Source organism: Eurytemora carolleeae, unplaced genomic scaffold, assembly GCF_000591075.1.
Source record: "Eurytemora carolleeae unplaced genomic scaffold, Eaff_2.0 scaffold26, whole genome shotgun sequence".
Classification (NCBI taxonomy): Eukaryota; Metazoa; Arthropoda; class Copepoda; order Calanoida; family Temoridae; genus Eurytemora; species Eurytemora carolleeae.
The window spans coordinates 253648-279098 of record NW_019396043.1 but is presented as its reverse complement, the minus strand read 5'-3'; the positions used below and the strand labels follow the sequence as shown (position 1 = coordinate 279098).

The 25451-nt window shown below is 30.5% G+C and overlaps 2 protein-coding genes and 1 long non-coding RNA gene across 4 annotated transcripts in view; 2 read left to right on the top strand and 1 right to left on the bottom strand.

The window, feature by feature from the left end:
* The window catches only part of LOC111701429 (uncharacterized), a gene marked incomplete in the record, with an annotated part of 99631 nt that overhangs the window by 26185 nt on the left and 47995 nt on the right, over window positions 1-25451 (top strand). Inside the window, 7 exon segments of the mRNA XM_023472715.1 lie at window positions 655-720; window positions 2539-2587; window positions 3640-3686; window positions 4664-4693; window positions 5434-5504; window positions 7767-7859; window positions 8285-8347. Of these exon segments, the coding sequence (XP_023328483.1) occupies window positions 655-720; window positions 2539-2587; window positions 3640-3686; window positions 4664-4693; window positions 5434-5504; window positions 7767-7859; window positions 8285-8347 (419 nt within the window).
* On the top strand, window positions 14534-16402 carry LOC111701453 (uncharacterized). Its single transcript, XR_002765195.1, has 4 exons — window positions 14534-14755; window positions 15500-15550; window positions 15892-15945; window positions 16265-16402. It is a non-coding gene; the product is annotated as an uncharacterized LOC111701453 (long non-coding RNA).
* LOC111701440 (serpin B4) overlaps window positions 16640-25451 on the bottom strand; it is a 17480-nt gene continuing 8668 nt past the window's right edge. For both annotated transcript variants that reach the window (XM_023472735.1, XM_023472727.1), the window contains 11 exons: window positions 24962-25062; window positions 23677-23802; window positions 22595-22642; window positions 22312-22363; window positions 20441-20498; window positions 20233-20282; window positions 20119-20168; window positions 18665-18771; window positions 18454-18530; window positions 17554-17599; window positions 16640-16713 (listed from right to left, as the gene is read on the bottom strand). In XM_023472735.1, coding sequence (XP_023328503.1) covers window positions 16654-16713; window positions 17554-17599; window positions 18454-18530; window positions 18665-18771; window positions 20119-20168; window positions 20233-20282; window positions 20441-20498; window positions 22312-22363; window positions 22595-22642; window positions 23677-23802; window positions 24962-25062 — 775 coding nt within the window. In that variant the 3' untranslated portion in view covers window positions 16640-16653. The remainder of the gene's footprint in view (window positions 16714-17553; window positions 17600-18453; window positions 18531-18664; window positions 18772-20118; window positions 20169-20232; window positions 20283-20440; window positions 20499-22311; window positions 22364-22594; window positions 22643-23676; window positions 23803-24961; window positions 25063-25451) is intronic.

The following is a 25451-nucleotide window of genomic DNA, read 5'->3' as shown; positions in this document are numbered from 1 at the left end:
AAGACGATCGCAAGGATACATTATGTCTTTTGTCCGAACAATGAGCAAAGTCTTTTATTGAATTATTAAATGATTTAGCAAAGAAAGAAGAAAGTTTACAGTTGCAGGGAATTCTGAATTTAAGGAAACAGACGGTACTCGCACCCCTGACCCTTCAGAAAAAGTAAATCTAACCTAAAGTCTGACCGCGTTAACCTTGTTGCACCGACTAGTCCTATTGAGTGTCTGCTTCATTTACCCGATGTCCGAGCGATACAGTACAATCTATAGGAACGGAAAGGTCGACCCGGCTTGGAAATTCAAATGTACTACGCAAGGATTTAATGCAAGGAAAGTTATTTTATAGGTGTACGCATCTTTTGTACTGCAGTGTACTGTCATTGGACGGTAATATAAACACAAGAATGATGTCGAAGCCTGACATGGGATCCATCTTTCACATAAATAATCAATGAAATATTCTGGTCATAGAAAACTATTATGTGAATTATCAAAATTATCAAATTTAATGCTTTTAACCTCCTCGGATACTAAACGAACACTGAGGCATCTATTCTTGTTTACAAATTCGCCCAGAGAGAACTGGTTTCAATATGTACGCAGAGTTTCATCCTTGTGGGCAACCCTGTATATTGTTATATATTTTTTAATTAGACCGCTGCAATGAATCTCAGGTGGAATAAAACCTCAGAAATGGTTCGGAAGGTTAATTCTGGACAGGTACATAACTTTACATGTACATACATTTATGCTATGTAGAGTGTACAAAAGTGAGTTGAATCAGGACAGGAATATATATATATATATATATTTATATAAACTGTACATTCAATGCACTACACTATAGCCTTAAGTATATTGATGGACAGATACATAAACTTTACATGTACTACACTACTTTATGTATGTTAATGAGTTAATACAGGACAGGATAGGGGCAAGCACTTAATGTTTCCATGAACTACAGTACACTATTTACCCGGGGCATAAACATGTGGCAAAGTAATTAACCAAAAATGCGAAATATTGGCAAATGTGTTTAAATGTTTATTGAATATGTTTATTAATACTGTCGGCTGCAGGATAATATTCATTTTCTATAATTAACTAAAATCACTTAATACAGGGAGTTTTAGTAAACATGGACAGTGGACACCGATCGATACTTTAAAAGTTTGATCTCAACAGCTGACGCACTGCATGTGTTCCTTAAAAATTGAAGTGTAAGCTAGCGTACAGTTTGAACTCAACAGCTGACGCACTGCATGTGTTCCTTCAAAATTGAAGTGTAAGCTAGCGTACAGTTTGAACTCAACAGCTGACTCACTTCATGTATTTCTTAAAATCCCGAATCCTATGCCCAAATCGGGTTTTAAATAATTGGTTTAAATATTTATTTTTAAATATAAAACATCCTAATACGTTTTTGTAGATAAATAAATACACACCATTAGTTCCTTTAAAACAAACAAAGCAAAAACAAAGAGCCTATTGTGGAAGACGATGCCTGGCCGCGTTAAACAAGTTCCACAAGATTCAACAGAATGAGATAGAACGGATACGGGGCATAGTACAGATAAATACATCTACACGTGTGATATCGATATTGACTCTAGTTCTGAACCCTCTAGTAATAAGTTATAAGAAATATATATACTGGAAGTTATTTATGCGTTTTTATTAGAGTCTGACTCACGTCCTCTATACTATACTCAAAGAAAGACATTCTTACTAGACTCATTGCAAACCAGATATTTAATTCAAGTTCTCTGGGGTTTCTTGCAAATGTATGTGTATAATTTATATAATTGATTTAGCATTATACAATTCAATATGTGTATATATATATTCAGCATATGAATAAATGTAATTAATAAATTAACCTAATTATCATTCATCATCTACTATATAAACTATAACAGGGTGTCTTACGAAACATGACAGTTGGTGAATAGTATAAAATGTCTTCCTTCCATATTTTGTTAATTTATTTGATACCAAAGAGAATATTAAAAATATCACATAGCGCAGTCACATTATAAAAAAAATTATTTCAAAGTAAAATATATTTGACTAAAAGATTTAAAAAAAATTAAACTGCAAAAAGTCTTTAATATCTAATAATACAGTATACGAAAGAAGACATTCAAAACTATACACCAACTGACATGTTTCTTAGGACACCCTGTATATACCACTAAATGTGCTTTATAACACTAATATTTGGTACAAAGGAAAAATATTGTTTTTCAATTATAAATATAAAAAAAAAATTTTTAAATATTTAAATATTTGGAGGCTTCACAAAAATAATAAATATTTCAAACCTGTGTGCCGTATAATTTTGCTTTTAATTACATTAAAAAAGAAGATTTTTTTTCTCTAAAAAAACGTTAGCGAAAACGAAATATAAAAACTTTATACAAAAACGACTTTTAAGCCTTAAATGTTATTTCAGAGCACAAATTTGGCACAATTTAGAAAAAGCAATGAAATTTTTAATTTTTCAACATATTTCAACTTTGTCCAATATTTTAGGATATCTCGATGTTTATTCAGAGTTTATCCCTACCCCAGTATGTTCCAGGTGAAACAATTTTTAAGTTATTTTGATTTTTATAGAACGTTTTTACGTTATTTATAACACGTTTTTACGTTATTTATAACACGTGTTTATGATATTGATAAAACGTTTTTCGTTATTTATAAAAAGTTTTTACGTTATTTATAAAACGTTTTTACGTTATTTATAACACGTTTTTACGTTATTTATAACACGTTTTTATGTTATTTATAAAACGTTTTTACGTTATTTCTAAAACGTTTTTACGTTATTTATAAAAAGTTTTTACGTTATTTATAACACGTTTTTACGTTATTTATAAAACGTTTTTACTTTATTTATAAAACGTTTTTACGTTATTTATAAAACGTTTTTACGTTATTTATAAAACGTTTTTACGTTATTTATAACACGTTTTAAAGTTATTTATAAAAGTTTTTACATTATTTATAAAACATTTTTACGTTATTTATAAAACGTTTTTACGTTATTTATAAAACGTTTTTACGTTTTTTATAAAAGTTTTACGTTATTTATAAAACGTTTTTACGTTATTAATAACACGTTTTTACGTTATTTATAACACGTTTTTACGTTTTCACCAAGAATGAATGAGATATCCATAATTTTCTCTTCAAAAATGGATGTTTAAGGTTTGAAGGGTATTGTTGTAAATGTACCCCTCTTTTTAAATGGAGGGTTGCTTGAAGATACAACGACATTGTCCTTTTTGAATATTTATAATTTTCGACAAAAAAATTGTTCTGTTAACCAGGAAATTTGGTTTAATCTGCCACCATTGTAAATGTCGTCTTTCAGGAGAAACTTATTGGTTCAGAAATTTAAGACGAAATAATATAATCATTATACTACTGGCTCTGTTTTAGTTTTAGAGGCGCAACTGGTATATTTGTCAAGGAGGGGGGGGGATTTTGATATTTTTTGGTGTACAGTTGTACCTGATGTAATTTTTTCCTAACCATAAACCATAACTTTTTCACCATTTTTCACTTACTTTTTGTAAAATTTCTATGATATATTTACTTTTTTTTAGATTTAAAAACTTTTATTTTTAGTGAATAAACATACCTTTGTTCCGCCTTTGTGCAAAGAAGTGACAAATGTAAGTATTTTCTATTATTTGTAAAAGAGTAAAAACACGTGTTTCCCCTAGATAGAATTTTCCCTATATATGTAATTTCAAGTTTGTATAAAATGTACAAATCTAAAAAAATTTAGATTCGAAAGTGCCAAAATTTCTAATTCAAAGAAATCATATTTTTTTCCGAATTTTTACTACCGCTGCTATATTTTCAATTCAACTTGAATTGAAGTTTTTTATCATAAAGTTTTATTAATTTTAAATGATTTTAAAAGTTGAAATCATTTTAAATTTAATCCTATTTGTCCCAATTACGGTGTAAACAAATTTTGTAGCGAATAAATGAGGTAAAAAATCTCCCAACTGTATAAAACTAGAAATAGTGAACAAATATTGCTATCTCTAACATTATGTTCTTGATGAGGGAGGGAAGGCACAGCATACCATTATTTCGTCCGACCACACACATTTTTCGTTCTGGCGTTGCTAATGTGTTTTCAAATGTATTTTTTGAATGCCGTGTAACATGCCTTTCCTCGTTCTCTAGATGCAAGCATTATGTCAGCAAGTTCTTAGAGTTTTATTAGATTCTATATATCATAGTGATATTTTAGGAAATATGAACGAATGATAGCTAATTTACCAATTCATATCAGTTTTAATGATACAAAAATAACAATAATAGCATTTGGATTAGTAATGAAAAAATGGAAACTTTTTTAAATTGTTGCTGTACTTGACAGTATACAACCCATTTTTAAAGATTTTTTTTTAATTTAAAAGTTCTACATCGAAATTTTGAAATTTCGATCTTAACGATAGTACTTTTCTTACAGTGCGTGTATAGTTTGACTTTAAACATTTTATTTATTTATACTTAAATTTTTTTAAACGTGTATTTTTGGCAGTTTATTGAATTTTTAAAATTTCAGGAACATTTTTTCTGTTTACTCAGATAAACCCTGTTGACTTTTAAACCTTTCTTTAACTATTTTTAGACTGGTAACAAGAAACCTGATAAAATACAAGTAGGGGTGTGATTTTTTAAATTTTTATTTGTATTATTTTCTAAAAATTTTAAAGTCATTTTAAGTGAACTTTTCATAAAATAGTGTCAAAAATTGAAAGGTAACGGTATTTTTTTTTTAACCAAAAATATATTTTTTTCAATCATTGCCCGCAATTTTAAAATAATGGTTTACTTAAAATGACTGTTAAAATTCCACAACAGTAATAACCAGAAAACTCTGGAATGGTAAGTTGACTTTTAGACCAAGTTTTGACTTTATATAGTTCAATGCAAATGAGACACAGTATTTGTGCAGTGTAAACAGGCACATTTCACTTTATAAGTGATTTAATAACTTACTGGTTAAGCTATTTGCTTCGTAACAACACCGCTAATGTCGTCTTTCTATTCTACAGTTTTCTGGTTATTACTGTATAACCCCAACAAATAAAAGGGGAAGTGATTTTGTTGTTTTGTTATTTTGCGATTCCATTAAATAATCTTTTTATATTTTTGATTGAAATTAACAACTTATTTAAAATAATCAAACATTTCAGTTGCAGTCGAAAGGAAACTGTTTTTTTGGGATATGAGGGGGGGAGGCGCAAATTTTCCATGAATTTGCATTGAACCAAATAAATAACAGTTAAATCCTAATATTTAGATAAAATGTTAAAACAAATTTCATTTATAAGTTTTTTTCTGATATTATCACAAAATAACAATTTATTACATTTTATTTTTTTAATTTGCTTCTAGGAGATGGGTTTACCCTTGCGAACCTGCGAGGTTGTTCTGGATAGGGTAGTTTCAGAATCTGCAAGAGCTAAGTAAGACAAAATATAGTTTATTTACACTGTACACTGTATAATAATGTACTGGATAGGGTAGTTTCAGAATCTGCTAGAGCTAAATAAGTAAAAATACAGTTTATTTACACTGTACACTGTACATTGTACAATAATGTACTGGATAGGGTAGTTTCAGAATCTGCTAGAGCTAAGTAAGTAAAAATACAGTTTATTTACACTGTACACTGTACACTATACAATTATGTACTGGATAGGGTAGTTTCAGAATCTGCTAGAGCTAAGTAAGTAAAAATATAATTTATTTAGAGCTAAGTAAGTAAAAATATAGTTTATTTACACTGTACACTGTACACTCTACAATAATGTACTGGATAGGGTATATTCAGAATCTGCTAGAAATAAGTAAGAAAAAATATAGTTTATTTACACTGTACACTGTACACTGTACAAAAATGTACTGGATAGCTATATTCAGAATCTGCTAGAGCTATGTAAGTAAAGATATAGTTTATTTAAACTGTACACTGTACACTGTACAATAATGTACTGGATAGGGTAGTTTCAGAATCTGCTAGAGCTAAGTAAGTAAAAATATAGTTTATTTACACTGTACACTGTACAATAACGTACTGGATAGGTGTATTCAGAATCCGCTAGAACTAAGTAAGTAAAAATATAGTTTATTTACACTGTACTGGATAGGTATATTCAGAATCCACTAGAACTAAGTAAAAATATAGTTTATTTACACTGTACACTGTACACTGTACAATAATGTACTGGATAGGTATAATTTCAGAGTCCGCTAGAACTAAGTAAATTAAAAGATAGTTTATTTACACTGTACACTGTACAATAATGTACTGGATAGGTATAGTTTCAGAGTCCGCTAGAACTAAGTAAGAAATAATGTAGTTTATTTATACTGTACACTGTAAATTGTACACTGTACAATAATATACTGGATAGGTATAATTTCAGAGTCCGCTAGAACTAATGTAAGTGAAAATATAGTTTATTTACATTGTACACTGTAAACTGTACACTGTACACTGTACAATAATGTACTGGATAGGATAGTTTCAGAATTTGCTAGAGCTAAGTAAGTAAAAATATAGTTTATTTACACTGTACACTGTACACTGTACAATAATGTACTGGATAGTTATATTCAGAATCCGCTAGAACTAAGTAAGTGAAAATATAGTTTATTTACATTGTACACTGTAAACGGTACACTGTACACTGTACAATAACGTACTGGATAGGTGTATTCAGAATCCGCTAGAACTAAGTAAGTAAAAATATAGTTTATTTACACTGTACACTGTACACTATACACTGTACACTGTACACTAATGTACTGGATAGGTATATTCAGAATCCACTAGAACTAAGTAAAAATATAGTTTATTTACACTGTACACTGTACACTGTACAATAATGTACTGGATAGGCATAGTTTCAGAATCCGCTAGAACTAAGTAAGTAAAAATGTAGTTTATTTACACTGTACAATGTACATTGTACACTGTACAATAATGTACTGGATAGGTATTTTCAGAATCCGCTAGAACTAAGTAAGTAAAAATATAGTTTATTTACACTATACACTGTACACTGTACAATAATATACTGGATAGGTATAATTTCAGAGTCCGCTAGAACTAAGTAAGTAAAAATAAAGTTTATATACACTGTACAATAACGTACTGGATAGGTATAGTTTCAGAATAGAATCTGCTAGAACTAAATAAAGTAAATAAAGTAAATAAATATATAGATTATAATATAAGATGTCGGTGCGTTTTGCAGTAAATCACAATTCACTAATCGATGATATAGTAGCGTTTAGTGAAGAGTGCAGTACACGGACAGAAAAATAGTGGATTTTACCGGAGAGTGATATGTGTGTCTGTATTTCTTCTATCGGTCTATATATGTAAGAAAGTTGCGCAGCTGTAATTTGATATCGTCAATATTTGCCTAGCAATTACAGGAGGCTTAGCTCGTTTTCTTGTACATTGTTCCATTGTACATATGGCGTAATCTTTTTCTATCTACATTGTACAATTCCACTGTACAAACAGGTTTCATACACACATAATGACTATCTACCTTTCGGTATAAAAGTGTATATACAGATATTTTCATGACAAAGGAATATCTATCACTGTGAATACAAGTGTACATAAAGCGTTTGTACATAAGTACATCTGTCTGTAGGTAAATAATTGTACATACAGCTATTGTACATGATTAATGATTATCTATCTCTAGGTATGAAAGCCTGCGTCATGAAACCAAGGGCATTGAAGGAAATATTAAGCTGATCAATGATAGTCTAGAAACTCTGATCAGGATACAAGCTAAGTATGTGATTTCAACTAGCCTTGCAATAAAAGCCTTATTGTACAGGGTGTCCCATTTCAAATTGGATTTAAAGAAAACTGTGTTCGATGGTAATGAAATTACGTTGAATTACAAGACAGAGAGAGAACATGCGCGTAATTCCTTTGGGCTTCTGCCTCAGGGTTATTTTGAACAAAATATGACATCTAGTGTTTTATCTGTATTGTTCTCAATCTATGGTTATATACCTATCTATATAGTTGAATTGTAGATATTTACAAAAAAACTTAATAATCGCTTATATAACAAACATCGCAATCCATAGGGGATACAAACTCTAAATTTAATCAAGTAGAAATATTTATAAAATAGCTTTATTCTTAAAATTTTCTAGTTAGTCAAACGCTTTTTAATAGTCTAAATAGATGATATACGTAATTTTTTAGGAATTTGGATCAACAGCTGTTTAACAAAGCAAACGAAATCCAAGAGGAAATCAGTCGTAGGAGGTGAGTAGAGAGTAGAAAGTAGAGAGTAGGGAGTAGAGAGTAGAGAGTAGAGAGTAGAGAGTAGATTTACCGTTTGTCTTTAATATGACAGAAACAAATCTCAAGTCGAAGAGGGTCCAACCCGGAATGAACTGTTTTTTTTTTTAAATTGTGAAGTTCTCCAGTTCACTTTATCGTGGTTTGGATCTTTTGTAAACACAATATTTTAGATATACATAGATATAGCATCAAATATTTTGAGCAGACAATGTTTCTAAAATCATGCATAATTTGTTTTAAAGAAAATACACCAAATACTTGAAATCAACCTTGAAATGCTATGTCAGCATTTAAGCGTTCAATGGGCGTAAAATAAAACAAAGGTAACAAAATGTAAACTATATAATAAAACAAGACTTTGCTTATATGTTCCCTAAAGCCGGCCAAATGACTGGATCGAATGGGCGTAAAGTTTTTTTTAGGAAACCCCGGTGGTTAAAAAATTGCGTTAAATAAATTCGATTTTTTTCTTCAAAAATTCGAAACTTCTTTTCTTCAACAATTCTAAATGTTTTTTTTTATCAAAAAGCGATTTTTTTCCAAACTCGAAATTTTTTTTAGTGTCTCTGAAATTCCACGGGCAACGTCGGGCACTTCAGAATGTATTAATTATATTAATTATATCATATTATAAAGACTTATTCACACACAAAGATATGAATACATTTTTCCATAGTTTAGTTCAATTTAAGTAGACAATTTCGAATATACAATGTTGCAAAAAGATGTTTTAATAGGTAACCTTTATCTCATCAATAATGTGGAAGATATTGTTGTTTTTTTAGGGTTAAAATTGTTCAACTTTGATCTTATTGTCATCTTTGCATGAAGGGTTACTTTACTTTTCGTTTACAGTCCTTTACATTATAAGATTAGTGGTCATTTTTATTCTACATTTTAGTTATAAAATTTGGTGGAAGACTTTTAACTTTTTAACTGGTAAAGTTGAAAACATTCTAAAGCTTTTTAGTAACATCAAGGTAAAAGACAAAAAAGGTTTTCTAATTACTAATTTTATTTTAAGGCAGAGATAAAGTTGTGTAAAGTGTATTAAAAGCAAACTTTGCTTCTATGTCTATTTGTCTGCTTGCATCCAGTAAACGTCAAAACGGCTGTACCAATTCGGCACAAAGAATTTGGGCTCAAATTTTCAGATCCTTATATCTTTGCAACCTGATGATTCTTTGATATTTCAACTATCTAAGGCCTTTGCAAAGATTTAGGGATTAGAAAATCAGAGTTTGTGGCAAAGGCTCAGTTCCATTGTTACGGCAACTTACATGACCCCACTGAAGGATTATGGTCCAATGACCGTCAAGGCGACTTGTATTATACACTTTTCAAATATTAAATATTAAAGCCAACACAACACACTTAAATGTACAAAAAACAAAACAACTTTATTCTATTTCAATATATTAAAATTTCCTTTGGCCATTCTTTGGGCACGGATGAAATAGCGAAAGTTTTTTAATGTATTTCTTTGATTTAGTATTTTTGTATTTCTGAAGACATTTTTGACTAAAAGAAAAGGACAGCCAAACAGCATATATATATATATATCTATTTGTGCAACTGTCTTGTGTTATCATGCGGGATAATATGTTTTTTGATTCGGGATTTTTACTTTTTTGTTTGTTTGTTAAGATTTTTAATCACGAAAGCGCTAAGGGATAAAAAATCTTGAATTTAAACCGAAAACAAACAAAAAAGTAAAAATCAGACCAAAAAACATAATTTCCCAAATGGTCAGACAAGACACTTGGATAAATAGATTTATTTAATTCAAGTTTTAGAATTGTTCGGTTGTTTTATTATTGAAATCTGCGAAATAAAAAGGGAAACTTGCTTTGCAATAAAATGTTACTTATTTGCCTCGGAACAAATAAAAAACTGTTTACACCCAAGATTGTCAAGTTGTGAGTAAAAATGCGGGATAATAAGTCTCTCAAAATTGAATAAAATAGACATATATTTAGATTTATACTTGTATGTATTTGTGTAAATTATTTGAATCCAATTAACCGTCAAAACGGCTGATCCTAATAGATCCCAAATCTTTGTTATCTGAACTCACACAGCGCCAGCGGGAGTGATGGAAGATCATCCGTCCTAAAAGATTTAGAACCAATAAAGTAAAAAAATGTACGCTTTACAGTGTCATTTTAAATAATGTACTAAAAATAAATTCTGGAAGGTTATCACGGGCAGCCGTAGCCCGTAGTACATTTGAATTTCCGAGCCGGGTCAACCTTTCCGTACTGTACTGTACTGTACTGTACCTAGCTCTTGGACAGGACTAGCCGGTGCAACAAGATTGACGCGGTGCGTGTAATGTAACATTTTAAATCTAATTAAAATATTGCAATAAAGTTGGATGTGTATCACCATGGAAGCCTAGTTATTGAAAGATATTATCCAACTTGATGATATCGAATAAAAAGGACTGATGTGCCAATAAAGTAACTTTCTGATCTGAGAAACTGAACATGATCAAATAATCTCTAACTTTCTAATCCTTGTGACCTGATGTCATAGATCTTGCAGTTAGACCTAACAGTCAAGGTTTAAAATATACGAGGTTTAAACCATTGGGTTACAAAGAAAAAGAGAATAGATACAGCGTATAACAATGCAACATTTTGAAAAACATTAATAAACTTATTATCAATTCTTATATTTATTTTACGTTTACTTACAAAAGAATTAACTTTTCAATCACAGATAAATTTGATTATATCAATTAATTATATTCCCTGATAGCCAATCCATCTCTTTTCAATCACAGATACATTTGATCATATCAATTAATTATATTCCCTGAGAGCCAATCCATCTCTTTGTATCAAATTATCTATACAAAATAAGAAGTAAAAACATGGATAATGTCAGAATAATGAATATGTTAAATAAATGAAAATAAAGCGTTTCCAATGTATGTCACACATAGTGGTCTGTCCAAAATGTGCGCCTTCATCATTAGTAGGTCTGCAAAAGTGCATCTTTATGTTTGTAACAGGGAATGTTAATGAATATTGCCACCTAATATCAGGAACCCCTATTTCTAGTACAAAAATACAATGCGAATTGTTACAACATACAATGATATATAATTAGTTCTAATATGGTTGTGTTTTCATTATTTTCAAGAAAATGTTTACAATTGAATTAGAAGATGAGCGCGAAACGCCATTAAATCCTAGTTTAATAAAATAAATGTATTGCACATGTCACGTGTCACATAGTGATAAAGAAGAAGATGAAGTTCCCAAAAAAGATATATAAAAGGAAAAATTTCAAAATTTTGTGTAAAACAAAGAATGAAGCTAAACAGAAATAAAAAGATTTTTCTCTCTGGATATTGTTTAAAGAAATTTAATCATTTCACAAAACAGCAGATAAATCTTCCAGTCTGTTTCACAAAACAGCAGATAAATCTCCCAGTCTGTTTCACAAAACAGTAGATAAATCTCCCAATCTGTTTAACAAAACGGCAGATAAACCTTCCAGTCTGTTTAACAAAACAGCAGATAAATCTCTCAGTCTGTTTTACAAAACAGCAGATAAATCTTCCAGTCTGTTTCACAAAACTGCAGATAAATCTCCCAGTCTGTTTCACAAAACAGTAGATAAATCTCCCAATCTGTTTAAAAAAACAGCAGATAAATCTCCCAGTCTGTTTCACAAAACAGCAGATAAATCTCCCAATCTGTTTAACAAAACAGCAGATAAATCTCCCAGTCTGTTTCACAAAACAGCAGATAAATCTTCCAGTCTGTTTCACAAAACAGCAGATAAATCTTCCAGTCTGTTTCACAAAACAGCAGATAAATCTCCCAGTCTGTTTCACAAAACAGCAGATAAATCTCCCAGTCTGTTTAACAAAATTCTAACTAATGAAAACAAATGTCAACGAAAAAATCTAATTTTCATTTTAAATATATTTTCAAACCACTGTGAAATTCATGTTTTGGAAAGATTTGTATAACATGTAGATTTATTTAGTTCAATAAAACTTTTTCTTTTCTGCATATTTTAAATAAAATTCTGTAAAAGTGCAAGCTGTACGGATGCAATTTAAATATATTCCAAGCAGTAGTGCCTGTAAGTGCCTAAAGATACGAAGAGAGATAGAGGGAGAGCCTCCGTAGTGTCTGCAGTATTCTGTATACACCTCAACCAACACCAATTGAATATTAGACCCGGAGAAACCAAACCTGGGCTCCAGGATTATTGAACCCGGAGCTAGTTTTAGAGGAAGAGGGTTGAGGTTATGGTTTTATTAACAATATCTAATAGCATTCCTGGGTAGGATGATTCTAGATTGGGGTTTAGTTAATGTTCTCAGCTTCTCATGACAAAAACTGATTTATCCAATATTTCAATAACTTGGAGAACTAAGCAATGCTTAAATATCTCTGATTTTTCATATTTAACTCCATTAAGTTAAACACTCACCTCAAACTTTAACTTTTTAATCCTTTATTCTTTGCAGCCTGTATTATGGATATTTGATCATTTTTCATTATTTTCGTTTCTGTTGCACCATAAATCATAGTAGAGCTTGATAAGCTAGTTTTATTAGAACTTAAAAAATCTGTTCTTTTTCCATTCTATTTTCATGAGTTCTATTTCAATTCTATTTTCATGAGTTCTATTTCAATTCTATTTTCATGAGTTCTATTTCAATTCTATTTTCATGAGTTCTATTTCAATTCTATTTTCATGAATTCTTTTCAATGCTGTCTTCATGACTTCAGTTTAAATGCTATTTTCGTTCTTTCAATGCTATTTTTATGAATTCTGTTTTAATACTATTTTCATAAATTCTAATTTAATGCTACTTTTGGATCAATTTTCTGTTTCAATTCTATTTTTATGAGTTCTATTTCAATTCTATTTTCATGAGTTCTATTTCAATTCTATTTTCATGAGTTCTATTTCAATTCTATTCTCATGAGTTCTATTTCAATTCTATTTTCATGAGTTCTATTTCAATTTTATTTTCATGAATTCTTTTTCAATGCTGTCTTCATGACTTCAGTTTAAGTGCTATTTTCATAAGTTCTTTCAATGCTATTTTTATGAATTCTGTTTTTTATATTTAATGATAATTCCTTATTCAAGATTGTTATTTTTTGATTTCCTTATTCAAGATTTTTAATTTTTTGATTTCATTATTCAAAATTTTTATTTTATGATTTCATTATTTTAGATTTTTATTTTATGATGTCCTTATTCAAGATTTTTATTTTATGATTTCCTTATTCAAGATTTTTATTTTATGATTTCCTTATTCAAGATTTTTATTTTATGATTTCCTTATTTAAGATTTTTATTTTATGATTTCCATATTCAAGATTTTTTTTATAATTTCCTTATTCAAGATTTTTATTTTATGATTTCCTTATTCCAGATTTTTATTTTATGATTTCCTTATTCAAGATCTTTATTTTATGATTTTCTTATTTAAGATTTTTAATTATTGATTTCTTAATCCAAGATTTCATCTATAAGTAGTTTGTTATCCAATTTTAATTTCCTACCTTAATCTCTTTTAACTGAGGAGGGGAAGGGTTAATGAGAGGAACTGAACAATCGCCTCAAACTCTAGTTTTCTCTTTCCTATTAAATCTGAAATATTTTAAGATACCAAACATCGAATATCAAAATCATAATTTTAGGCAAGTAATTAGTTCCTTTGTAAAATTATAAAATTGCTGTTAAAACTAATTCCAACCTGAAATCTAGAGAAGAGACAATTAAAATGAACAATGTGAAACTATTGTGATATTTTGTGATAAAGCTGGGACTCAAACTGTGGTTTAAACAATATGGAGAAGAATAAGGAACAGAAAGCTAATCATAAATAGAAATTTAACAATTATAAAATAAATCTGTTGAAAAACTTTTCCGACATAACCCAAAACAAAATTCGGACTTATTCTTAAAATTAATCCCAAAGTTAATTCGTGAGCTAGTTCTATATCTAAACTTAATTCAATCCGTGAGACAGAAAAATTCAATGAAAGAAATTAAGTCTTTGCCACAAACTCAATATTTGTAATATCTTTGATCTTTGACCAGAAGTTTGTTCTAAATCTAGTCTTAACTTTAATCTACTCACAAACTTAACCCTCTCTTTAATCCTAAACTATTCCGGCAGCTAATCTAATTTTCATCAAAGTTTTAAAAAGAATCCCAAAATTAAATTCGAATCTAGCCTAGCTTGATTGAGGTTGGTCTACCTTTCTTAAAATTAAGTTAATTTATTTGTTCTTCGTTAAATTTATTCTACAACTTTTAGATACAACTCTACACTTCTAGTTACAACAATATACTTCAAGATACAGCTTTACACTTATACAGGTACAACACCAGATACAGCTGTACACTTGTAGATACAGCTGTACATTTCTATATACATCTCCAGATACAGCTGTACATTTCTATATACATCTCCAGATACAGCTGTAATAGTCTAGCTACAGTTTTCCTCCTTCTAGATAAAGTTGTACGCTTCTATATACAGCTGTACACTTCGATATACATCTGTACACCTTTAAATCTTGCACTAAATGCAACTGTAGACTTCTTGATAAAGCTCTACACGTGTAGATACAACTGCACACTTCTAGATATCACTGTACACTTCTAAATATTACTTTATACATCTAGATACAGTGGTGCACTTCTAGATACAGTGGTGCACTTTAAGATACATTTTTATACTTCTAGATATAGCTCTAGATTCAAATGTACTTATGTCTACTTCTAGATACAGCTGTACATTTTTGGATACAGATGTACGAGTAGACTTCTAAATACAAGATACAGCTGTATACTTCCTGAAGTAGCTGTTTACTTCTAAATACAAGATACAGCTGTATAGTTCCTGAAGTACCTGTTTACTTCTATATACAGCTGTACACTTCGATACCACTTATATTTCGAAATACAGCTTTAGACGTCTCACTCTCCACTAAAAATCTACAATTTCTTCGGTCAGAGTACTGATGAACACTGCGGTATACATCCGAAAACCTTTTTGAGGATGTTCTATAGACTTTGGATTTAAAGAAGGCGGTGAGATTAGTTTGTGTGGTTGTATAGTATGGAGGTGGTGGAAGACCAGTGGGTTGGTTGCGAGGAAGTGCAGTTGTGGTAAGTGTATTTAATGCCAGACGATATTTCTTCCACGATAATTTCTTAATCTTAATTGCATAATACAGAATTGAAAGAAAATTAAAAACAATAAAGGAATTGAGTTTTCCCTACAAACTCTATTATTTTAATACCTCTATCTTTGCAAACCAATATCGTAGACCTTAGATATTTCAAACTATGAATTCTGTTAGATCAAATAATCTAAGTTTGAAATATCTAAGGTTTACACCGCCAGGTTGCAAAGATAAAGGGAATGGAATATTCGAGTTTGTGGCAAAGACTCAACTCCTTTGAGCAGATTTGTTTAGAAATAATCTGCAGTACATAAATATGTTTAGGACAGTACAACGGGTAAAATAAACTATGCCTGGCTCAGAAACAAAAGGCAGATGGTGAGTTACAGACATAGATTAGACAATAGTCAAGGACCAAGGTAGACAAGGTAGACACAATACTCAGACAATCATTAAAAAAAGGCAATTAGACTAAAACTGATAAAAAAGATACACAAAAAGACAATGTATACGTATAGATACATAGACAAACAGAATAGATGACAGATAATAAATAGATAATGGATAGAATTAGAAAGTAAACATGAGAAAAAAACATTCAAACTTAAAAAAAATTTCTAAAAATCAAAATATTTTCAAATTTTCAGAACTATGAAAACTAAAAATATTTAAAGAAAAATATGAAAATTATGCGAAGAAAGCCTCAGAGATGGCAGCACTGAACAACAATATATGCTTTCCTTTCTCTTCAACAACATTAAGAAGATAGAGCGACATCTAGGTCTCCCATAGATATTTTTTGCAATTTCATTAGCATTGTTAGCTATAATATAGAATAAAAAGGTTAAAAAATTATACAAATTTTGCCATAGTATCCGAGCGATATAAAGGAATTCAGTTTTCTGATTTTATAATTCCAATATCTTTGCAACCCAATATCATAGACCTTACATATTTCAAACTATAAATTCTGTTAGAACAGAAGTTAGAAATATGAAAGGTTTAGATCATTAGGTTTCAAAGAAATAGGCATTTGAAAATTTGAGTTTGTGGCAAAGACTCAATTCCTTTAACCAAATTTACAGTTTATGGTTCATCATACTCCAGAGGAGTAGGTTCCACTACTCTAGCCCAGAATATCACAACCTAAATATACAGGGGGTCTCATCAAACTATGGAATCGGTAGACGACATTTAACCAATCTTATGTTGATATTGTATTGCTAGTAGCTTTAAAAATAGCTTATTAAGATTATGAAAACACTTCAAAATTTCTTTGAATTACATCATTTAATGTTTTTAATGTTTTAGTTTGAATTTGAAGGACATGCAGTGGGTCCCATAAAACTATGGAATAGAAAGACGACATTTAAGCAAGTTTATGTCTTTTTGATATCATGCTTTTATGTTTTTAGTTTTAATCAAACAGTCGATTTTATATTCCACACTTTTAATGAAAACAAACGTGTCTTAGCAAATATCAAAAAAACAGCTGATTAACTTTAACGTTAATTTGAATTTAATCACGTTTTGGTCTGTAATTTAAATATCTTTAAACTTATAGAGTTGTGTCTTAATCATTTTTTTATCTAAAACCCAAAAAAGGAAGAATAGAGAATAAGAGAACAAATTACATTTAATTGGTCCAATTGCAGACTGTTAACTGTTTAATCAGCGTTGCGGCACTGTCAAATTTACAAATAACATATTTGTTCCATATTTATGACAAAATAATATATTTCACCGCACTTTGACAACATTACCGACCTATGATTCCCCAACAGAGGGAGGTTAAGTTACTTAACGTCCCTTGGGACAGTTATGTAAAATAACCGCCCGCTCTGTGAGGCTTTCATCTCAAAAAATTGTAAAATTGTGTACAACTACTTTTTCGGAAAATAAAAAATAAAAATTAAAACTACGGGTTCCCTGGAATACCAAATATTGCCAAATAATTTAAAATGTTTTTTTTCTAAAAAATATTACCTTGTTCAGTGCGTCATAGATGAAAAGAAAAAATGGACGATCTAGTCTAAAGGAAAATAGGAATAAATAAAATTTTGTAGAAATAAAGTTTTGACTCTAAAATAAAATCTGTATTTCAACATTTGATATTCAATATGTTTTTCTTTTGCAATATTCAATATTTACTTTGGTAAAAGTAAAACCAAACCTATTGACCAGGAAAAAAATAAAAATAAAAAACCAGCAGTTGAAATTTACGAAACTCTTAAATATTTTTTAACATAGGAATATTAAGATACCATAACTCCCATCAAACTTTTCTAATCCCTTAAGTTTTGCAACCAGATATCTTTGAGTTTAATTGGATCAAACTGTTAAAATATAGAGAATAAATGAAATTTATCCAAACTCCTAAATTTGCAACAACAAAAAAATAAATCGGGACAATTAATGGTCCAATTCAATTCTCTACAGTAATAACAGTTACAGCGTCGAAGCACTGATGTACAGGAAGTGAAAACTTGCCACAAACTCTAATTATCTAACCCAAATTTCTTTGCAAATGTATGATAAAATTTAGGCTATTTGATTTAACAGAATTGAAATATCAAAGCTCAGTGATTTCAAGCTTTAACAATTACTTTTTCAACACTAAAGCTAAAAACAAGTGTTTTATAGTTCTGAAATATATAAGTCTAGGCCTACAACAGAGTAAGGCGTTGCAACACTTCAAAGTGAACCCTGTCTTAACAAATTGATGAGACTTTTTATAAGCAGTCTGAATCTATGTGATCTATATCTATAGTTGCAAATATACAAGGATAGCAAAATTAGAGTTGCTGTCGTCAAAATCTTTATAGATGGGGGGAGAATAGTTTGGAAACTAAAATAGATTTAAAGAGAAAAAGTTTATAAAATTACTTGAAGGAAATACTGGGAATCATCCGGAACTGGAATGCTGATGTACTTGCTGCTGCTTCCGTTCCCTTCTCAGTAATCTAGATAGATGTATAGATGGATAGATTGGATAGATAGATAGATAGATATAGATACAGATATGGATAAATATAAACTAAATTATACTGCATGCTGTACTATACAGTACTGTTCTGTACTGTACTGTACTGTATACCTTGAGTATTGTTTTATGTTGAAGTGTATCAAGCTTGAATTGATCCCAGCGTGGAGTTAAAGGTGAGAAGTCTAAACTCCCTCTTCCAGAGAATAGTTTCTTTAAACCTTAATATTTAAAAATATTCATTTTTTAACCTGGGCATCCCTGGGTACTCCAGCTGGACTATATATTTAAGCTATTTAGTGGCTACAGCTGGCCAAACTTCTGAACCAAATTGGCTGAAACATTTTGCAGAAACCCATGGGTACCTTTATAAGCTTAGGCAACGCCGGGTACTCCTAGTGTTTAATACATATTTTCTTATATAACATTAGGTTATTTGTAGTAGATTCTATTGGTTCTTCTCAAAATCGGTTTTTTGGAAGTAATGTTTTGTATCCTGGCCTACTACCATAAACCACCAATAGGCGATATCACATGGATTCAGTGATATAAAAAGTCTCATCAATGTTTAAAGTTTGACTTTGAAGTGTCGCACCCGAACCCCTTGGGCTTTAATCTTATTGCGGTAACTCATGCTTTTCTGTAGCCCTTGCATATACAATCTAGCCCTGTAAAGCACTTGTTGTTAGCTTTGGTATTTAAGAAGTAATTGGCAAAATTCTCATCGATTATTGCTTAAGAGATTGAGACCTTTAAATCACAGGATATAGGGTCCTCCAGTTTCAACATAATAATTGTGATTGCTGGTTCACATATACGCTGAATAACAGTTCTCCAGCAAGCGGGTTCTTCCGATTACAATTTGACCACATTTAAACACAACTTTATAACTTTTTCTCTTTTATTTTATTTTACGGATAATTTTTTTGCGGATAATTAAACAACAATGTAAGTTTAGAAATTGATGAATTATGATATATATGATATAATATATAGACCAAACCAAGCCAAAGCGTGATATTAAATTCAATTTGTAGAGACCAAACGTATCTCATCCGTGTGGATTTTCAAACTTTTGAAAATCGAATTTTGATGGAGGCAAATTATTTAAAATGTTGATCATCCATAAATCTTCCCTTGGGTCATATGAGGTTCCACACAAAATTTGGGCCCGAGGCTTCATCGTCATCTTGTGAACATTTCCTCTTTGTATATATACATTGTAAAACAAAACGAAAAAAAGTTGGAGGTTTTAAAAAAAATCGTGGATTTTTTAATTTAGTGGAAAACAAAATTTGTTGCAGGCAAATTTTTGAAATTTTTATCATTCCTAAACATGGAACATGTAAAGTCACACAAAAAAGTTGGGCCCGATCGGTTCAGCTGTTTCGACGTTTATTGGATAAAAAAAAACAGACAAGATTCATAGATGTTGAGTCAGAGTCTCATTCTAATCAAGTCCCGATATCCGTGAATTCCAACGATGAAAATCCATCAAAAACATTGTTAAACCGGTTTTATAATGAACCCAACTCGTTCAGTTGTATTTCAATGAACGTATAACCTACCTAGATTTGAAAGGGTTGGGGCCAGATTTGCCTGAAACTCCATTTTCATTCTAAAACAAAATGTCGTCTTTAAACTTATTTTCATTGACGGATATCAATTTATAATTAAAATACCTTGGAATTTGTATCTCCCCATAAACTTGGTCCATTCGATTAAACACATCCTAGAGAAATGATTATTTTAACATAAAGCCGGCTGTGATATATCATATGAGAACGAAAAATTTAAAAAAAAAAAACCGGGGCGGCATTAAAGTTCAGCATGTGGAAACTATATTTGTTATGAAAGGAAAAGTACAAAAAAAAATGTCAAAAAGTTTACCTCCCAATCCATGTTTGTCATCTTTTGCTCAAGATTTTTATATTCTTCTTCTCCTTCCCTTTAAAGGGACTGTAAGCGTATTTTTTTCAAGTGCAAAGTGCAAATTGCTCAATTCACAAAGGTACCCTAACAACCTTATATCTGATCAATAATGTGGAATATATTGTTGTTCTTCAAGGTTTAAAAGGGGTTCTTTCTAAACTAAAATTTATATTCATTCCCGCAATAGATCTGCTCAAGTCACAATTGTAGAAAAGCTACGATTGAAAATGATCAGTTTTAAAAATGATAAACATTGATATATCATTTATACTTGATTAGACAAATCTTTTAAGGGTACGGTTGTGAATCGGACTTTGAATGGCGAGTGACTTAAGATTACGCTTACAGTCTCTTGAAGTTGTGTTTTGGTTGTATTAGTATTTATAGATATCCAATATCCATGTACTGTGCAGCGTCCATATCATAATATTATATTGGATTTTCTCCATGGCGTAAAAAGGTCTGTTAACCTTTAAGAAAATACTCAATATGTCCCCCAAGGCTTAAAATATACAAACTTTCCGTGGACATTTTTTATCGCATTCTTGCTTTAAAGGATTGTAAGCGTAATTTCAAGTGACCCTCCATGCAAAGATGGCAATGTCCGATTTTATAACCGTACCATTTTGTCTGATCAAGTATGGAGTAAATACTAATATTTATAATTTGAAAAAAATTGACTATTTTCATTTTTTTGGTTTCTATTTTGAGAAAACATATCGGACTCATTAGAACAATTTTAAACAGAAAAGTGACAATATCTTTAACATTGCTGACAAAATGGGAACCGTCGTGGACCAGGCATGGGAACTCACATGAAATTACGCCCACAGTCCCTTTAAAATTAAAATATGCACAAACTAATCCAAGAATCTTGTTTTTTTCTGCGCGTATTTAGAACAATAATTCTATCTTTTATACGTTATATTTATATTTTATATTTTATCTTTTTTTATATTTTATATTTTATATTTTATATTTTATAATTTATATTTTATATTTTATATTTTACTTAATATCACAATTCAGAACTAGACTCGCTGCATCATGCATATAGTTCAATTGTATATGATAAAACAAAATAAGCTTTATTTTTTGCATGAAGTTTGAATAATGAACAATTAACATGCAATGCGAATGCAACTAAGTGACACTCTTATCAAAACATGAATTTTATGTGTGCAAAATTTCTTAGAAAGGAATTGAGTTTTTGCCACAAACTCAAATATTAAAACCCCTATATCTTTGGAAACTGATGTTGTAAAGTTTTGATATTTCAAGCTCAGAATATTTGATCCAACAGAACTCATAGTTTGAAATATCTAGGGTCTACAACATTTGGTTCCAAAGATATAGTGATTAGAAAATCAGAGTTTGTGGCAAAGACTCAATTCCTTTGCATTTAAAACTGAAATATTGAATCACATTTTTGATTTTTTTTATATAAATATTTTGGGTTAGACTTAAAAAATCATTTCTGATTTTCATAACTTCTCTTAAAGAGTAATGAAATGATTACCAGAAGTTTAAAACTTTTTACAAACAAAAATTATTTACTCTCCGAAAAATTAGAGCCAATTGAAAAATAAACCCTTGATCGATTCAATGATAAACCCGAGGGCGTAACCAAAGGGTTTATTATTGAATTTTATTTTTGAAATGGTCAATTTTGTCGTAAAATTGACGATCCATCCTTTCAGGTTTCATTCAAAAACAATCTTGACGTTTAAACAATTGTTTTATTATGAGAAATGTGAGTTTTGTTAATTGAAATCAATTCTTTTTTTCTAATGAAATCAGAATCTCATAAAAAATTCTTTTTTGAATACCTTGTGGGAAGTACAAAGAACATGTGGGCCTCCGAAATCTCTTCATTTCTAACTAAATATTTTTCATTTTATATTTTCTCTAACATATAATACTTTGTCTTCTAATTAATTTACAAAATTAGAAAATTTAGTTCAAAATAATATTTACTAAAGACTCTTAGATTTCTAACATTTTTGTAATTTCATTTTCAAAAAAACAAAAACAATAAACATACTGTCGAATAAACTATATGAATTAATATTGTTTAAAATTTGATATTATAAAAATATTCTATGATCTTACTATCATGCTCGTATGGAAGACTGGCAATTTGAAATCCGACTTCAGGATCTGAGACAAAAAATATTTAAAGCAAATTGAACAAGACACAGCACAGACATTTCACATTTCATTTGGCCGTACCGTCTCGGTTTGCCTGAAGTTGTACTGTACTACTTACCCTGGCTTGCTGAAATTTGGCCCGGTACATGAAATGATCTAGAATGTACCGTGACAGGAGCTGAGTTTTTGCCACAAACTAAAATTTTTAGTCTCTACATATTTGCAACCTGATGGTGTAAATCTTTGATATTCAAGCTTATACTATTTGATCTAAAAGCACATGTTAGAAATAACAAAGGTTTATTGACATCGGGTTGCAAAGATATACCCATATAATCAGAGTTTGTGGCAAAAACTCAGTTCCTATATGCGTCAGGTTTATCCGGTTACATATTTGAAATTCAAAATATTTTTCTTCTTCTCAAGAAGGGGAGAGTATTATTTCTCTCATCTTTTGATCCTTTTTTATCAATTCTTTATAGCCACGGTCAGCCGTAGTACATTTGAATTTCCAAGCCGGGTCAACCTATCCGGTCCCAGTTTGTACTGTATCACCCGGACATTGGGAAAATAAAGCAGACCCACAATAGGGCTAGCCGGTGCAACAAGGTTGACTCGGTCAGACTTTAGGTTGAATTTACTTTTACTAAAGGGTCAGAGGTGTGTGTAGCATAAGTTATATAAAAACACGTGGAATCTAATAAGATTGTCTTAACCAAATATTTGGTTAGCTCACTCAACACATCATTAAGTTTCTAAAAAAACAGCGGAATTCTTAAAAATGAAAAAATGTCGATATAGAAAAGGTTGTATAATTGGGATGTGTGTGAATCTTAGGTTGGGGGTTTAGAGGTTGTGTACACTTTTTACTGTGATACTTTTTATTCAAAGATTTGAGTTTTTCTGAAAAAGCCTGGTTTGTGAAATTTATACATTTAACCAGTCTCTGAGAAGTTCTAATACATCACAGTTATAAATACAACCCCGCCCCCCCCCCCCTTGATGACCAAAATTATACTCAAATTTGAGAAGTTGAAACCTACCTGCAAGGAAAGGAAAGTCCATGTTTCCCTCCATTATAGTAATATCAATGGAAGTTTTGAAACTGTTGAAGAGAATTTCTCTTCCAGTGTAATCTGCAGACAGTTCAAATTCATACTCCCAGGTTCCTAAATAACATTAAAGGTACTGGACTCCTTATTTAACTTGATTCTTTGGATATGGACATTAAAGTTTTAGGGAGTGATTAGCTTTTTAGAATTTATAGTTGTATTTTATATTTGGTGATCCTTTCTAACATTCTTAATTGATTCTCCATTCATCCTCCATTCATCCTCAATTCATCCTCCATTCATTCTCAATTCATCATCAATTCATCCTCCATTCATCCTCAATTCATCCTCCATTCATTCTCCATTCATCCTCCATTCATCCTCAATTCGTCCTCCATTCATCCTCCATTCATTCTCAATTCATCCTCAATTCATCTTCCATTCATCCTCCATTCATCTTCAATTCGTCCTCCATTCATCCTCAAACATCCTCCATTCATCCTCAATTCATCCTCCACTCATCCTCCATTCATCCTCCACTCATTCTCCATTCATCCTCCATTCATCCTCAATTCATTCTCCATCCATCCTCAATTCATCCTCAATTCATCCTCAATTCATCCTCCACTCATCCTCCATTCACCCTCCACTCATCCTCAATTCATCCTCCATTCATCCTCTATTCATCCTCCATTCATCCTCCATTCATCCTCAATTCATCCTCCATTTTGGTTCATAAATGGTGCTTTTGAAATATTTTATATTATTTGTTTCTATGATATCCAATATTATTACATTAATTCATATTTGACTAATAAGAACCCAGAATATATTAATGCTTTTTATACGGAGTAAAAAATGAATGATTTATTCATGATTTTTCTGTAAAGAATTGGTTTATTTAAATTGCGGATTCTCTAAATGGGTAACTTGCGGATTTCTTGCTACAAAAACCTTGGAGAATTTAAATCTTTTAAAGCTGTAAAAATTGTCAACTAATTGTTAACAAAATTCCCTTTACTATTTATATCCTCTCTACTACAGGGTTAGCCTCAACTCAGAGACTTCAGAGATGACTGTACGGAAAATAATAACTAATTTTTCTTACTTTCACGGTTTCTTACAAATTTCATCTTTTATTAACAAAATTAGTCAATTTTTAAAATCGACTTTGAAGATATAACGCAAATTGTAATCTTCGGATCGTCATATTGAAAAATTTTGAGGTCGTCTTTAAAGTTTCATCCTTTGTGGGTAACCCTGTATGTAAACATACCATTGAAATAAAGTGCATTGGATATAACTAGTTTAGAGTCCTGGGGTACAGGCTCGGTAAACATATTCGCTATCAGATTCTTCGTTTTAGAGCGGATATATCTAAACATAAATATACATATTATAGGGTTCTATGCATGGGCAGGCCCGTAGCCAGGATTTGACCAGGGGGGGTGCAATAAGACGCGCCGCCGCCGAAAATTTTTTTTTGAGTGTTTTTAATGATTTTTTAAACAATGTTTGGTTTGGTTTTACAGTGGTATATGGTTATTTTTATTACATTGTCAATGCACTATATAAAGGCTAACCTTTTTAAGAAGTGTATTTGAGCTTTTAAGGGAGTACTGCTTAACTAACAGAGTCAAGTAATCATTTATTACTTTGACTTTGCAATATGAAAATGATATGATCTTATTTCTTATTCATTTAAAAAAAAGCATGGTCAAGGGGGTGCTATGGAAACGCCTCACCACGGAAATGCCTCAAAAAAA